The sequence below is a fragment of the Meles meles genome, chromosome 2 (assembly GCF_922984935.1).
Source record: "Meles meles chromosome 2, mMelMel3.1 paternal haplotype, whole genome shotgun sequence".
Classification (NCBI taxonomy): Eukaryota; Metazoa; Chordata; class Mammalia; order Carnivora; family Mustelidae; genus Meles; species Meles meles.
The window spans coordinates 126,707,839-126,723,518 of NC_060067.1; the positions used below are offsets into that span (position 1 = coordinate 126,707,839).

Sequence of the window (15,680 nt, forward strand, 5' to 3'; positions counted from 1 at the left end):
ATTTGTTTTCTGTGTTAATTCTGTGTGATCCAAGTTCAGTTCCACTCATATGCTCTTTTTTTTTTTTTAAAGTAATCTCTGCACCCAACATGGGGCTTGAACTCAGAACCCAGAGATCAAGAGTCACATGCTCTACTGACTGAGCCAGCTAGGCACCCTTCACTCATGTGCTTTCCAGGTAAAGAATGGGTGTAAATAAAATGCAAGTAATCCAACTTAATGGGAAGTCACTGTAGAGGGCAACCAGGATAAAAATCAGTGAACTTAATTCAAACATGAAGGGTTTTGCCTACAGAGAACACAAATAGCCTGGTTCTTAAAGAGAGACCTGTCCACTTGGACGTCTCCCAGTTAAGAAGTCTGTGACAATTTCAAAATCAAATTTCCCTTTTTTTAATAGTTGTTTGAGCTGTTTAGGTATGAGTCAGCTTTAGCTGAACCACACTGAATTTTGTTTTAGTGTGAGCTAAGAGTCAATGTAATTACAAAAATACCAGAAGGATATGCTTCCTTCCTTCCAAATGCAGTTTAGAAATCAAAGAGGTATCATTCTTTTCAAGAACATACCAGTAATATATATGGCTACAAAATATTGGTGAATCAGGGTATAGTTTCTATACAATGAAACACACATAATCAAAGGAGCCAATGATTATCAGCACCCACTGCTACCAAACTTTTGCCCTGTCTCTCCTGCCCTTTTATGGAATGACTGCTTCACTGGAGTATGAGTGATTTCTCTCAATTTTTTTTTTTTTTAATTCAGTGAGGCATTGCATTGTTTAAAGCAGTTATTGTGAATCCTACTTAGATTTTCTAAGTACTGGACAGTGATTTATCTTCTTTTTCTGGTAATTACTCCCTATGAAAATTCACCAAGAACAATGGTGAGGACTCTCTTAAGGGCCTGGGTCACTGGATTTTCCTAAACCCTAGGACCATTCACACTTGGAGGATTTAGAGAGCATCTCATTCTAACCTGGCTCAAGACACTTTACACATGAGGCCTTCTAGGCCCCAGGATTCTCAGATCTCACACGCCATCAGATAGGAGCATCTAAAGCTAATCCTGATATTAAGGAAGTTTGGCCTTCAGTAACCTGTCATTATATCCTTAGAATGTCTACGCATTTACAAAGGATTTTTGAAATATAATGAATAACATGGTATTTATCACTGTTCCCAGTACTTAGCATTACTGGTGATCGCCAATACAGTTCTCTTTGGGTGATAGCAATATCTCATTCCTTTGTACATTTTATATATGAATACAGTGGTGGTATATTTATTTGCCTTTCAAATATGCAACCAAAAACTATTGCTACATTGGCTTTTGTTAACAAATCTGGGCCACCAAATGTTCATATTTACTATTGCCTTACCATGACAAGTTAAAATTGAAAGGAAGCACGGGGAAGTTACTAAGAAGTCACATAGTTTGCATTTATCATTTGTATTTTCAAATGAAATGTGTTTTACAAGTCGTGGGGCATCTTGGAATTTTTAGTCATTCCTTGCTATTATGTCATTTGATCATTTCAAACATGGACATCTGGGGGTTTTGTTGTCTTGAGAGTCATCTTCAAAGAAAAGACTGGCCTTTATCTCTGTTCTTATAAATTATAAACGGCTTCATGAGTGGTGAGCAGCTGGAGGAGCAGAGCTCTGTGGAAGCTTCCGGATCTCCCCAGTGTGATTCTCCCTAGGCTCACTGTTTGCTGACTGCCCCTCTGTGGTTGCACTCAACTCCGGAACAGTTATGTGCCTACCTTCTGCTCACCCTCATGGCTCTGGGCTGAGTCATCAGGAGGGGTCTCTGAGCAAAAGCATATCCTTCGTCGACACTGCGTTCTTGGATAGCTGTGCTGTTACAGCGAAGAGGAAAAGCACCCCTGCCTTACTTTGGTTCTCTGAAGAATAATACAAATCATATGATAGACAACATGTTATGAGTGTTTATATAGTGATACGGCATATTTGATGGTGTTTAATCCTCCAAGCATCCCTTTGAAATATTATTTTAGAAAGATGACATTGAGGCTCAGAGATGACAAGTGACTTGTCTGAATTCATTTAGCTATAATTGGCACTATAAGGCCTAAACTTGATATTTTTGGCTCCTTCCTCCATGTCACAGCTGCCTCAACCTGTTATTCATTTGTATGAAGATGTACTTATTGAGTCCTGATTCTTGATATTAAATACACATTCTTGTAGAAGCTCAATCTTATTTTATGGTTAGCAAAGCAAAAAACAAGTAAACAACAACAACAACAACAACAACAAAAACCCTAAATCCCGTCTGGCTGGAACTGCAGGCTTTAATCTTTCTAAAGACAATAGGCAGGTCTGAGGCCCTCATACTAAGGTGCTGGCCAACCAGGAAGGAAGCTGGGGGAAGGAAGTCTTCCTCCCAGGAGGTAATTGATTACTAACATTCTAGTTAGGTAGCACTGAGTGTGGAATCTCCATGAAAAGGAATCTGTTCTTTTTCCCCTGCTTGCAGAGGAAAGTGCACAAAGCCTTTATTCTTCCTGCTCCCTTAGAATTAACCAGTTAGGGTCTCTGGGTCCATGGGGCCAGACCTGAGCATTTGTAAGTAAAATGAGGGCAGAAGGATAGCTCAGAAGAAAAACAAATGGTAGGATTATCATTATTTATGTGTCCCCAAATTTAATAATCTTAAAAATCTAACAACAACAACAAAATCATGCTAAAGAAGGACAATAATTTCGATGCATGAAGTTTAGAAAACCAATTTCATCAGGCTTAGGGACCAGGGGAAAGAAGGTGTAAGAGGTGAGAAGTCTGGGATAAACTAGGTTCTGCTTCTGAGCCCGTGCCCCTGAACAAGACCCCAAACACCTATATCTAAGGAGGGTGTGGAACTACGTGGCCACTCAAATGCTGGGGCCTTCCTGGTGAGGGAAGGCTATTAACCAGAATCTTCCTCACCACTACAGGAAAACAACTGATACTAAAAATTAAACCCCCATGGCACTAGAGAAGCAGGGAAATGAAGTCCAAATTAAAAAGAAAAGGCATGGGATCTAAGTTTAGGGTTAGGTATTTCATTGAATTTCCAAGGCAAGCAATCTCTGTACTTTTGTCTCCGCAAATTTCCCAGGTGGAGTCAGTTGTAGGCGTTAATAAGCCGCACTAGTGACCACCAGCCACGTAGCAGGTACTTAATAAATGAATGGATGACAGGTGTACAAACTGATGGAAGGTCAGTCCTTCCCCAGTGGTGATGGACCTGGGGGCAAAGAAACCTGTAGATGAGTCCTGATCCACACCAACACAGTGATGGAGGTAAAATTATAAGCCTCAGTTTCTTCCTGTGTAAAATGAAGATGATAATTCACAGGGTAATGAAGATGAAGTGAGAAAAAGCTTACCTCAGGGTCCAGCACATAGGAAGCACAGAATTTTGTGATCATATTCTCTAAAGACTTCTTTGAGAAACAAGGAGGCTCCAGATGCAAGAAATTTGCAGGCAGGAAATCTGCCTTCCAGATTTCCACTGGACTCTGCACCTTGTCTCTGAGAGTGGGACCTCTTTCTCCTGGGACCCATGATGGGCTCCCAGGGACCCAAGGGCTCCAAGATGAAGCCCACAAGTTAGGTGGGCTTTATGAGGCCCGATTTCAACCTCCTTTGCACAGAAACCCAGCACAGTCTTGGCCTGTACCATTGGGAGAAATGGACCCAGGCTTGAGAACCACAGGTGGGGTTGTTCTGTCTCACTGTCTCACTGAAGGATAGGGAAGTGGTAACTAAGGTCAGAGTCCGTGAACCTTTCAGTGAAGTCTGTGTTGACTTGGAAAGCCTCAGCTCTTTTAGGATTCCCAGGCCAGACCTGGTGACCCATTTGATTGCATTTAAGCCTTTTGCACATGGAGACATGTTGAATGTAGCTTTCATACAATCCGGAAAACAAGAGATCTTTCTGGCAACCCATGGAGATGCTCCTTGTTCTAAATGAATGATTTCTGGTTTAAGGAAGGAGAAATTTTTTTAAAAGATTTATTTATTTTAGAGAGAGAAAGTGTGGGGGTGGGGAGGGGCAGAGAAAGAGCCTTAAGCAGATCCCACACTGGGGTTCTATTCTATTACTGGGTAATTTCAGGACCCAGAGATACCTCAGCAGAAACCAAAAGTCCCATGCCTAAGGGACTGTGCCACTCAGGCACCCCCAAGGAGAAATTTCGAATATCAGATTTTTCATGGACCTTTCCTTCTAACAGCATTTTCCCTTCCCAGTTTAGCTAGTATTGATGCAGTCTATTAGTGGGAGTATGACTATTAGCATATAAACATATTTTTGTAAGTGTACCTCTAAGGGAGCAATCAGAAACTGCCTGCTCAGCCACAAAAAAATATATACAAGTCTGAGAACGTTGAGAGTTGCCTTTTGTAAAGTAGGGTTACCATGGGGAGGGCAAATCAGTTGAGCCAGCAAGAGCTCATTGGAGGACGCTGCATTTTTTCAGTTGAGAAGCTGCCTAATCTTCCCTAACCACTCCCCGCTTAAGAGGTCTCAGAAGACTTCAAAAACACGGCAAATGGAAATGTTCTGCAGCCTCCTTTGGGTTACCCAAGGCCGAATTTCCTCAGGCGGGGCAGGGGAAACGCAAATCAGCTGGCACTGCCTATCTTTGACAAAACCCCTTGTGGGGGATGAGGCTATTGAAGGTCTCGGGGTGATTTCTCCCTAATATTTTCTGCTCTGAAAGAGTTCTCTGTAGTTCTCCGTACTTTTGTCTCCGCAAATTCCCAGGTGGAGTCCGTCGTAGGCGTTGATAATCCGCATTAGTGACCACCAGAGACGGAAATCGCTAATTACGAAGTCCCCTTTGATCTCCCCCAGCCGTTTGGCTCCTGACACCGGAGGTTCCGGCATCTACGCTTTCTTAGAACTGTACCAGACTAGAGTGTTCAGACGTGCGATCTGCAGTTTAACGTGTGCGCCGAGATCTGGATCAGATTTTTAAGAATTCCCACAGACTCCCCAGATTTTAAAGTCCAGCCGCTGAGCTGGTGTGCGACTGGAAGCTAACAAAAGCCCACGCGCGCGGCTGTTTGATTAATTTCGGCAGCTGCGTAGCTCTGCGCTTTAAATTTGGGGAGCAGACTGGGGAAATAAACGATTTAAACTTTCCAGTGCACTGCCTGTCTCCCCTTCTCCATCGTCTGCTTTCGATTCGGTTGTGGGAAATGGAGTTTTCTTCTCTTTGCTGGAACTCTAATGTGATTCGGGATCATTTGTAAAATGAACAAAAAAGTCACCGGCAAACGGGACGACTGGGGCAGAACGCTGACGGCAGACCCGGGGTGAGAGCAAAGGCCGGGCCTCCGAGGATAATTGGGAGCCAGCCTCCTCCCCGCCTGGTCTCCATGGTCCCCTTCATCTTCCAGGTAAGATGAATGGCCCTTCATCCATCATCCACAGCCAGCCTCCTCCCCCAGGCGAGCGGAGAATCTGCTTCCCGAAAAAACCTATTAGCCCCGAATTGGGCAGCTTTGTGGAGCCAACCCAAGCTCTCTATTGTGGCCTTTGTCTGCGCAATTTCAGCATTTACATAATGCACTAGCACCGAACTCCGAGCAGGGTTGGGACGCCCCGTGCAGAGCCTGGCGCGGACCTCGCGTCTACAGCTCCCTCACCCGGCTGCTCCAGGGGACCACCCTCGCGGTTGCGCCTGGGTCATGCGGCAGGCGCTCTGGCAAGGAAAGAAGTGCCACATCCGTACTTTGCCCACTCCCGGCGGCTGCGCTTTGAAAGCGGCGTTTTGTTGGGTGAAACCCCGCAGGGTCCATCTGACCCTGAAGTCGGAGGAATAAACTTGATATTAATCTGGCTTTCCAGGTGGTCGTTGGGGGCTTCGCCGTTTTTCTGCTGACGGTTGAGAGCCGCGCGCTCAACGGTCACTGGTGCGTCCCAGCGCAGAGGCGCCTTGGGTTCCAATCGCCAGAGCGCGGGACCTGGACTCGCGGGTCCGCGCGCCAGCTGAGAGCAAAAAGGATTCGGGCCGAGCCTGTAAAAGGGAGGACGAAGACCCGCGGTCTGTGGGACTAGGTCTCCGGGGAATTTAGGAAGGGATCCGCAGGCTTTGAGATGCGCACGCTTCGCAGAGGAAATGCAAACACTTTAGTAAGCCGAAGTCTCTGGGTATCCAACCCTTTAGAGGGAGGTGGTTCGGCTCAGAAATCTCGCCAGAGGGGACTTTTCCACCGAAAACTTTCTCGAAGTGCCCAGAATACGCCCAGTCCAGACAGGTGCAGAAACTTTTCCCCTGCAGTGCCTCCGCCACTGCTCTAAACGGCCGCGTAGAGGACGCAAGAGCTTGGGTCGCAAGTGCTAAGGGTGAACCTGCATCTGGAATCGGGTCTCCAGGAAGAACGCCGCACCCAGGCGGCCCGCCAGTCCCCTTCCAAAGAACCCGGGGTCCCGCGCGCCCCTCGCGGCTAGCTGCGCTGGTAGCCCGGACCCAATCAGCGCTGTCGTCGGGTCTGTGACGGCGTTCGGCCCCGCCCCCTTGACTGGGATAAAAGGCCTCAGAGAAGGCTTCAGTCCAGAGCTCCGCGCGCTGCCCTGCGCCCCGGCACGGCACCCAGGTGGGTGTCGTGGATTGTTGCTCTCAGCGCCGGTCCCACTGTCCCCGCGGTCTGCCGCGATCAGGTCCTCATTCTCCTCAGTCCCCAGGGCGGGGCGGCCAAGCCAGTCTACAGGATTCTCTCCTTTCCTTTTCGCTCCCCCTTCCTTCAAGGCAGCTGCAGTATCCCTCGTACTGCGCCGCCGGCCTGCAGGTGAGCAGCAGCGCACCGCCCCAGTCCGGCGAGCTCACCTACCCCGGCCCGTGCGCGACCGGCTGCAGTCCCCCGCAACGCTGCCTTTCCCCTGCAGGATGAAGAACCCGATGCTGGAGGCGCTGTCCCAATTGCTGGAGAAGCTGCTCCTCATCTCCAACTTTAAGCTCTTCAGTTCGGGCATCCCGGCCGAAGACAAGGCGAGGAATAATTTCTATGAGATCAGCTCTTTCCTCCGCGGCGACGTGCTGGAAGTGCCCCGGACCCACTTGACCCACTACGGCATCTACCTGGGGGACAACCGTGTTGCCCACATGATGCCCGACATCCTGTTGGCCCTGACCAACGACAAGGGGCTCACGCAGAAGGTGGTCTCCAATAAGCGTCTCATCCTGGGCGTCATTGGCAGAGTAGCCAGCATCCGCGTGGACACAGTGGAGGACTTCGCCTACGGAGCCGACATCCTGGTCAATCACCTGGACAAGTCCCTCAAGAAGAAGGCGCTGCTCAACGAAGAGGTGGCGCAGAGGGCCGAGAAGCTGCTGGGCATGACTCCCTACAGCTTACTTTGGAACAACTGTGAGCACTTCGTAACCTACTGCAGATTCGGCACCCCGATCAGCCCCCAGGCGGACAAGGTACACGTGTGACTCGCCCGTGGGTTCGGTGGGGACCCCTTTCCCATCTCTAAATTTTTTCTATGCTCTGGGATCAGGGATTGAGTTCTAGAATGAGTAACGGTCTCTGGTGTCCCTGAAGGAGGGCAAGTAAATAGCTTTGTCCCTTGCAAGGTAACCTCAAAATGCGCGGTTAAAAAGTGTGGAAATGCGGTCCCGCTGCCAGCGATTCCAAATCTACCCAGTTATTGCTGCAGATGTCGTCCGGGTGTCCACCCACCGTCGTCGAAATGACAAAAGGACAGGTGGAGATGGGCGGGGGGGGGGGGGGGTAAGAGAAAATCTGTCGTTGTGTGCTTGCAAATTTTCCCAAGAATTGCAATAGAAGAAAGGCGTTCAGCGCTTTTATCTATAACCCTGTGTACAAATTGTTGTGTCTTTAAAATTAAGGAAGCATGCAAGTTTCTCTGTCTGTAAGCTGCACAGTGAATTCCCTTTGCTTAGTATAAACTATCATAATTCCCAGTAGGAAGACCTCCCTGGTAGATCCCTTATTCTTGTGTCTGGCTTCAGAGAAGTTATTTCCTTGGTATTCTGAATTCTTTTCCTTGAAGGCCTTAATCCCCATCTAGACTTCCTCATTGTTAGGCATCCTTTAACCCTTAGCTCCAAAGGTGGGATTGTTTATGGCTTCCTCAAAGGTCAAAACAATTGGTTTCAAGAAGGTCCATTCAATGGTGTAATTTTTATGGGCACTTAAAAATAAAACCAGTATTAGCTTTGATGATGATTAAATTTCTCACAAATCCAAAGAGGTGGAGGGGATGGATTTTTATTTCCTTTTGAAACCTCTTAACTTAAAGATAGTTGACTTTCTAAGCCTGCAACTGCTTTTGCAATTAGATGCTTTCTCAGCCTTCGCTGTAGTTGTTAAAGAGGTTATTGTTAATGTTCACTCTTAAGTGAAACCTGGGCCATCACCTAATGAGCTTCACATTTTTGCCTTCATGTTTAGATACTTTGTGGACCAAAAGAGTGAGTCCATGCAACTGATTTTGTATTGCTCCACATCTTGATGAATTTTTTGACCCATATGGAAAAATCTTTGGTCTGTGGCAGAACATACAAATACTATGCTTTTTATACATTGGTATATGAAACTTCTGATAGATTATTTATAGAGCTACACCAGACTCAAGCTAGAAATTCTTTTCTAAGTAAAATAAAAATATAGTTTGAGTAGTTTGCAATGATTTAAGAATCATAGCCCCAGTCCAGGCCTGATTAGAAATGAACTTCACTACATTTACAAACACTGGCTCCAAAAGTGTACAAAAGGAAACACGCCAGATTTACTTAGGAACCAAGCAAATTATTTCTCTAAGGAAAAACAGCATTTCTGTCCAGTAATTAGGAGTTACCCTTTCATGGAACACATATAGTACTGTATTCTATATTTTGACCAAAAAAAATACAAGTGCTTTTTTTGAGGTAGTAAAATATTTCGTCTGCATAAATAACTAGCTGGAGTAGTTTTTCATCTTTGGGAACTTTGTAAGGTTTTACAGAAGTAGAGGAGTGTTTTAATTGCTGTTGCTGCATAGCACCTCTTGTGAAACTGAGTTTTTGTCTCCACTTTGAATGGTGTAACAAACAATTTGGCCAGAGTAGATTTCCTGGGGGAAAAAAAAAAAAAACCATCCCAAATTTTCCAATTCTAAGAACTGTTTTTTTGAACATGCGTTGAGAGAAGTAGGTCATTAATGCTGAAGGAGGACTGGTTTCTTCTTTTCAGAGATGTAAACAATTACTTGATGCAGGGTCTGATTCCTGGGTTCTCCATCTATGTAGACAATTGTAAACGTAACACTGAGAGTTGCAAGTTGTCTCTTAGTTAAATGTGAGTTTATAAACACTCTGAAGAGCACTTTCCCTAATGAAAGCACTGCAACTAATTGGGAAATAAATTGGAAGAAAACATTTTGCTCTTTTGTAGCGTGAAGCTCTTTTTAACAAGTTTAGCAATCATAAAATTAAGGGAGTTTTATATTACTATTAACAATTTCAGTGTTCTGTAAACTATAAAGCCCTTTAATTACTGTTACTATGCTTTATGCTTTTTCAACTTTTTTTTTTTTAATTGCTGCTAATGTTTTCATTGTAAAAAAATTAACGCAAATACCCCTTTTAATTTCTGGGGTTTCAGTGCTCAGAAAATGCCCCTACAGGCTTCTTAACACCTTCTAGCAATGCAGGACATTTCCTCCTATTGAGCACCACTAGACTAGAGATGCATCCTGGGCTAATTAATGGCCAAGTGAACAAGAACAGGACATTAGAAATAAGACGCTCCTTGAGAAAATCTGCTTTTGGGGAAAGGAGTCCACAATGATTCCCTGTTTTCCTTAATTAACAATTATTAGGGAAAAAGTCAAAGGGGCATGACTGTATAGAGACAGCTTACTCATATACCTAAATGCATATCTTCCCATTATTTGCCAAGCACTTTTCCCATTGTCCTGAAAACTTCATTTAGTTTGATCCTCACCACTTTAAGATTGTATATTTGGGGTCAGTGTTTTTATTCAGCAGAAAGAGACAAATCATCTGTTTGACATGTAAGAAAAACAGCATCTGAATAACCAACAGAAAGTTTTGTATTTGTCTAGAAGTTGTATAAAAGTATGGATAGAGACAACCTTACTGTCAAGGTAGTGCATTAAAATATATTGGGCTTATATACTCTGTCCATTAAGAACTTAGAAACCTTGCTGTCCAGGACTGTATAGGACACCCTCAAAGCATATACAATGTCATGTCTAGAAAAGGAGCTTAAAACTAGTACGAGTAGTGAAAGTCACACATAAAAGCAGTTCATTGATAAATTTTGCCCAGACAGTGATGAGGTAGAGATAATTGTCAACAGATGTAGCAGTAATAATAATCACCATAATGCCTTACACTTCTGCTGCATGTAGAAGAATACAGAGTCCTTTTGCATTAAAGATCTCATTTTATCCTCACAACAACCTCCTTATTCCCGTGGAGGAGAAGAGAGTAGTCTGGACAAGTTAAATGATTTACATGAGATTTACTGGAGCTAATAAGAGTTGAGCCAGGACTCAAACATAAGCCATCTCTTCTGAGTGCATTAAGTTTTTAAAGAAAAACAATTTCACATATTAGAAGAATGCTTTCTTCAGAGACATCTATTTATCTCCTGCAGCCAATTTTATGTCACATTATTGATTGAATTTAATTTATTCAGGGAATTGGATATGACCGAAAAAATTAGACTTTCTATGCCTTTAGATTTTGAGACATACGAAGAACATTTTCACTGGTATCATCAAATTTTCAAATGCGAGTTGTAGGAATTGAATTCACCAATAATAATAAGCAAAATTTTATCACTCAGGATTAGAGACTCCTATGCTTATGTAAGTTTAGAATATGTTATTGTTATTGAAAGGCAGTTTAAAGTTTTAATCTTTAATCCCAAATAACTTTTATATGGTTAATTCTCTGTAATTTTCTATAAAAATTCTGTATTTAGAAATTGTCATTATGAACCTAGTTGCCTGAAGCATCATTTTAGTCACTTATGGGATGTGGAACCAAGAAACTGAACTACTCACATCTTAAATTCTTTCCAAAATCATAAGAGAAATTCTAGTTTTTCTGTTAGAAAAATAGGTGAAAAAATTATGCTTTACTATTTGGTATATGTGATTCTTCTTAGGTTCAGCCCCTTTTCTAATATTCTTAAATTTTATTTTCTAGTTCTGTGAGAATGTGAAGATAATTATCCGTGATCAGAGAAGTGTTCTCGCTTCGGCGGTCTTGGGATTGGCATCTATATTCTGTCTGGGCTTGGCATCATATACTACCCTTCCTGCAATTTTTATTCCATTCTTCTTATGGATGGCTGGCTAACTTCATTTCCCCGTGTCAGTGTGTGTATTCTGTGTGTAAATATGTTTATATTTATAGAGCACAAGTCCGCATATGCATCGTCAAGAAGAATGTGACCTGTAACACTATGTTCTGGATAAAAATGTGACTAAGGATCATGCAAAGTGCTTACTGTGTAAGCCCAAGAACAAAGGCTTTCTCAATCTTCTCAGGCAGTTCCATTTTAAAGCCCTGTGTAGATCTTGGAAACCTGGCAACTTGTGATAGAATTCATCCTGCCAAGGGAACCAGTCCGTAAGGTGATGACCACAGGAGATTATTTTTTTCTCCTGTAATTGTGGTTCTCCATTAGGCCTGAATTTGAAGATTAGAAGACTTACTGAATGAGCCCACTAACTTCATTGTAAATTTATTCTGTTTCATTGAAAACCTCACATTAAACTAAAAGAATTTCCCTTGTTCAGATGAAAACATGTTTGATGATGGCAAAACAACAACAACAACAACAACAACAAAAAACCATAATCCTTTTTTTCATACATTATATATAATTCCCAATAAGTCAAAAATATTTTCATTACTTGAAACCATGTTGGTGAAGTTGGAGTTTAATGATAAAGTAACTTACTAGAACTATAGAAATCTATGTTTTCCTGCAGAAATAAGCTAGTATAGCATCAGTTGAACAATTTGATTTGGATTTACTTACCCAGAAGCTTGGCCTTTGTTATTTTTTTTTCCTTTTATGTGTCACTGTGGAGACATTAAACCACTCTGAGAGGTAAAAGGATATAAGATTGAAGTAATTGGGATACTTGGAGAGTGTATGTGCCAATTAAATATGCAAATGTCCACATATACACAGACTGATGAGGGACAAACGTTCTTGATTGCTTTATAATACAGTGTGGTTATCAGAGAGCATTTGTAGAAGTGATGTAAAAACAAATTTAGTGTGTTTTCTTATGACCTTGCATCCATGGTATAACTTTCATACATGTCACTGGATGGTTTACCTTTTAAAGCACTTACTAATGTACTATATAATTTTTAAAAGTCCTCAGATTTATCTTCTAACAGATTTATTCATTTCATTGGATAGTATAGTTTCCATCCTTAAAAGAAGGATGCCACAAGGAAATAACTGTTAGAAGTAGTTTCTGAGTGTCTTAGTGCCACCAGGTGTGTAAATCGATTACACTGAGACTGTCTTAATATCACGGTTGAGATGTAGCACCGTTAAAGCCAGCATTCAAGTACTTTGTAGAATTACCAAACTATAAAAACGAGGCCACAAGCTAGACTCGCATTTCAAGTATTAAAATTGCTTTATAAGCTATCAAGAATCACAAGATAACGAGTCACATAATGAGTGATATGGGGAAGTCGAGTCAGTTACTCAGTGATCTAATCAGAACAAATTTAAGAGCAGATTTTAGTGTAACATGTTTTACTACCACTAATTTACAACAAATTCGTTTGGAGTTTAATAATAATTAAAGTTTGGGGCGCCTGGGTGGCTCAGTGTGTTAAGCCTCTGCCTCTGGCTCAGGTCATGATTTCAGGGTCCTGGGATCGAGTCCCGCTTCGGGCTCTCTGCTTGGCGGGGAGACTGCTTCCCCCACTCTCTCTGCCTGCCTCTCTGCCTACTTGTGATCTCTCTTTCTGTCAAAAAATAATAATTAAACTTTGTGTTTAATCACTTGAAATGTTTTAAATAGTCAAAACACGAAATGGCAACACCACAGAATAAGTTATCTGAGCCTATTCCAACCACTTAAATTTATCTTAAGTATGTGTACATGAAAGCTATCACTATGAAAACTCCATTGTATTAGTGGTTTTTCCCTTACTGTATATTACCTTTGTAGCAACTGTTTAAATAAATTGATTTTTTAAACATATGGTGTCCTCCTAAATAAATGCCTTTTTTGTAGACTTCAATATGTCAGGTAGCAAAAAACCACTGCCTGGTGTTAGATCTGTGTTCACAGATAATAATCCCTTATTAAATGCTAAGGGAAGTATTAAGGTTAGAATTAACATAATTAGTCTTACTTCATATCCTTAAAGTAAGATCCAATTCCTCATTCATCTGAGTGCTCATTATATGCCAGGCACTGACCTGTTGTAATTTCAGGGTCTAGAATTAATATTACTTTTGAACTACCCATATCAGAGCGTATACAGTGCTCTGGGAATACAGAGGAAGAAGGGTTTAAATCCCCCGGAAGTTCAGAGAAATCAGAAGTAGGCAATGCTAGCATTAGGCTGAGAAGTAGTATGAGGTGATTTTATCACACTGATGTGTTCTGCTATTTACAGGAAGAGGAAACTGGAAGGAAGCGTTTATCCAGTACTCCACAACACTAGAATCTGTTGAGCTTAGGACAAAGGGAAGTTTTGTTGTGCTCAGTTTGATGAGTTGCTTAACAAGGTAGAAGAAGCACAGATCCCTGATTTGTGGTTGTGGAAGAAACTGAGCCATTTCTGTGTCTCTGATGAATGTCTCTGGGCTTCATTACTTAAGATTCATCCTTAGGATTCTGCAAGTCCCTTACAGTCCCTTCTAATGTGTGAAATGGTGAGTAGTGTCTAAGGCAGCTTTTTGGTGCTTGTTTTGTTGCCATATGTAGATGAAGGCCAAAGAACTAACTGGGGCTAAGATGAAATAATGTCTCCAGTGCTAGGCAGGTAATAGGGATGAAAAGAAGGAGATGTGGACCTCAAAGTTTAGGGCCTCATTGACATAGAAGCAGTAAGAGCTGGTTTAAAGCACAGAAAATGACCTGGTTAGTTTTAACCAATAGGGCCAAAATTATAGGGACTAGGTACTGGGACTTGGAAACATGGGATGTTTTCCGGGGACAGATTTGGGTAGGACATTCTATATATCAGGAACAGTATGAGCAAACGCAGGAAGACTACCCATTCCTTGCCTAGCACCCAAGTGGGAGGCACTCAACTGTTCATTGACTGAAGCATGGAACTGCATGGGGCAGTCAGGCATAGGCAAGTGGTTCATAGGCTAGCGTGGAGCAAGACTGATGAGGAGAGGTGTTGGAAAAAGAGAGCAAAGATCAGGTGGGTACAAGTTTTGTACGGACCAAGAAGTTTGGATTTTATGAACATGCAGTGGAGGTTTGAGTTCAGCAAGGTAACTCCCAAAAGTATGGAGGAAGGAGGGAGCATGGGGCAAGACAGGACAAAGGGCTCTCTCTTAGGAGACTAGTTATGGTCCCTAATCTCTCAAATCAGAGCCTGTAATTGTGAGGGTGGGGAGCAAACAGGTCAAGAAACTGTCAGAGAGGAGCCAAATCCTTTATTGGACTCATGAGTAACTGTTTGTGGAGTGTCAGGGAGGAGTCATGCATCCCTTCCTGCCAAAAAATCTGTTCCTGAAATAGAACTTCATGTGGTAACTCTATGTATTGTGGATATTCCAGATCTATATTCTGCTAGTTCTGTGTCTTTGCAAGGACAAGCAAAGAAGTACAGATTTGTTTAATTTTTTTTTCAGAATAGAGATATATTTCTTATTTTTCCATTTCTATTTCATACTATTGCTGTCAAATATAAAATAAAGGAGTTTTCCAATGGTAACACAATTATGCCAATGGCAAAGTTTTGTGATAGATGAGAAGCGTATAAGAAATGATGATTGCCAATATTGTGTTTTATATAATCTGTTTAAAGAATTTTATCTAACCTTTATCTGTTAGCTCAACTAGTTTTATATTTGGTTTATATGTGTATGAAATAAAATCAATTTTATATGCTGTCCTCTCTTGTCTTTGAATTTGATACACAGGGGCACTGGGTGGCTCAGTGGGTTAAAGCCTCTGCCTTTGGCTCAGGTCATGATCTCAGGGTCCTGGGATCCAGCCCCGCATCGGGCTCTCTGCACAGCAGGGAGCCTGCTTCCTCCTCTCTCTCTGCCTGCCTCTCTGCCTACTTGTGATCTCTGTCTGTCATATAAATAAATAAAAAAAAATCTAAAAAAAAAATAAAAACAACTATGGGGATCTGCCTTCAGATTGATATGATTTATGTTATCCACATCTGGAAGTCAACCTTGATTATGTAGAAAAAGTTTCTGTGTAATATTAAATAACAATTCTCTCCATTCCACAAAGCCAAGCAGCAAGGGCACAAAGAGCCATGGCATGAACTCAGTCACCAGATATTTAACCCTACCAGTGTGGCTGCCATTTTCCTCTGGCTGAGTTGCGCAGGGGTGTGGGTATGCCGGAATCCCAGGGTCAGTCTTGAGATACATTTACTGTATTGTAAAGAACCACAGAGGTTACTGAGCCAAACCCTTAAACATCTAACCAC

The 15,680-nt window shown here is 42.4% G+C and overlaps 1 protein-coding gene across 3 annotated transcripts; it reads left to right on the plus strand.

Moving 5' to 3' along the window:
- Nucleotides 1-5,365: 5,365 nt before the first annotated feature.
- LRAT (lecithin retinol acyltransferase) lies at nt 5,366-15,100 on the plus strand. 3 transcript variants are annotated; one of them, XM_045998285.1, is made up of 3 exons: nt 5,366-5,418; nt 6,908-7,448; nt 11,211-15,100. In XM_045998285.1, exons 2-3 carry the CDS (start codon nt 6,909-6,911, stop codon nt 11,361-11,363), a joined length of 693 nt encoding a protein of 230 aa, XP_045854241.1. In that variant the 5' UTR covers nt 5,366-5,418; nt 6,908; the 3' UTR covers nt 11,364-15,100. The 3 variants fall into 3 exon arrangements, with proteins under 3 accessions (XP_045854241.1, XP_045854239.1, XP_045854240.1); XM_045998284.1 differs by lacking the exon at nt 5,366-5,418 and adding an exon at nt 6,584-6,618; XM_045998283.1 differs by lacking the exon at nt 5,366-5,418 and having other exon boundaries at nt 6,578-7,448.
- The last annotated feature ends 580 nt before the right edge of the window (nt 15,101-15,680 follow it).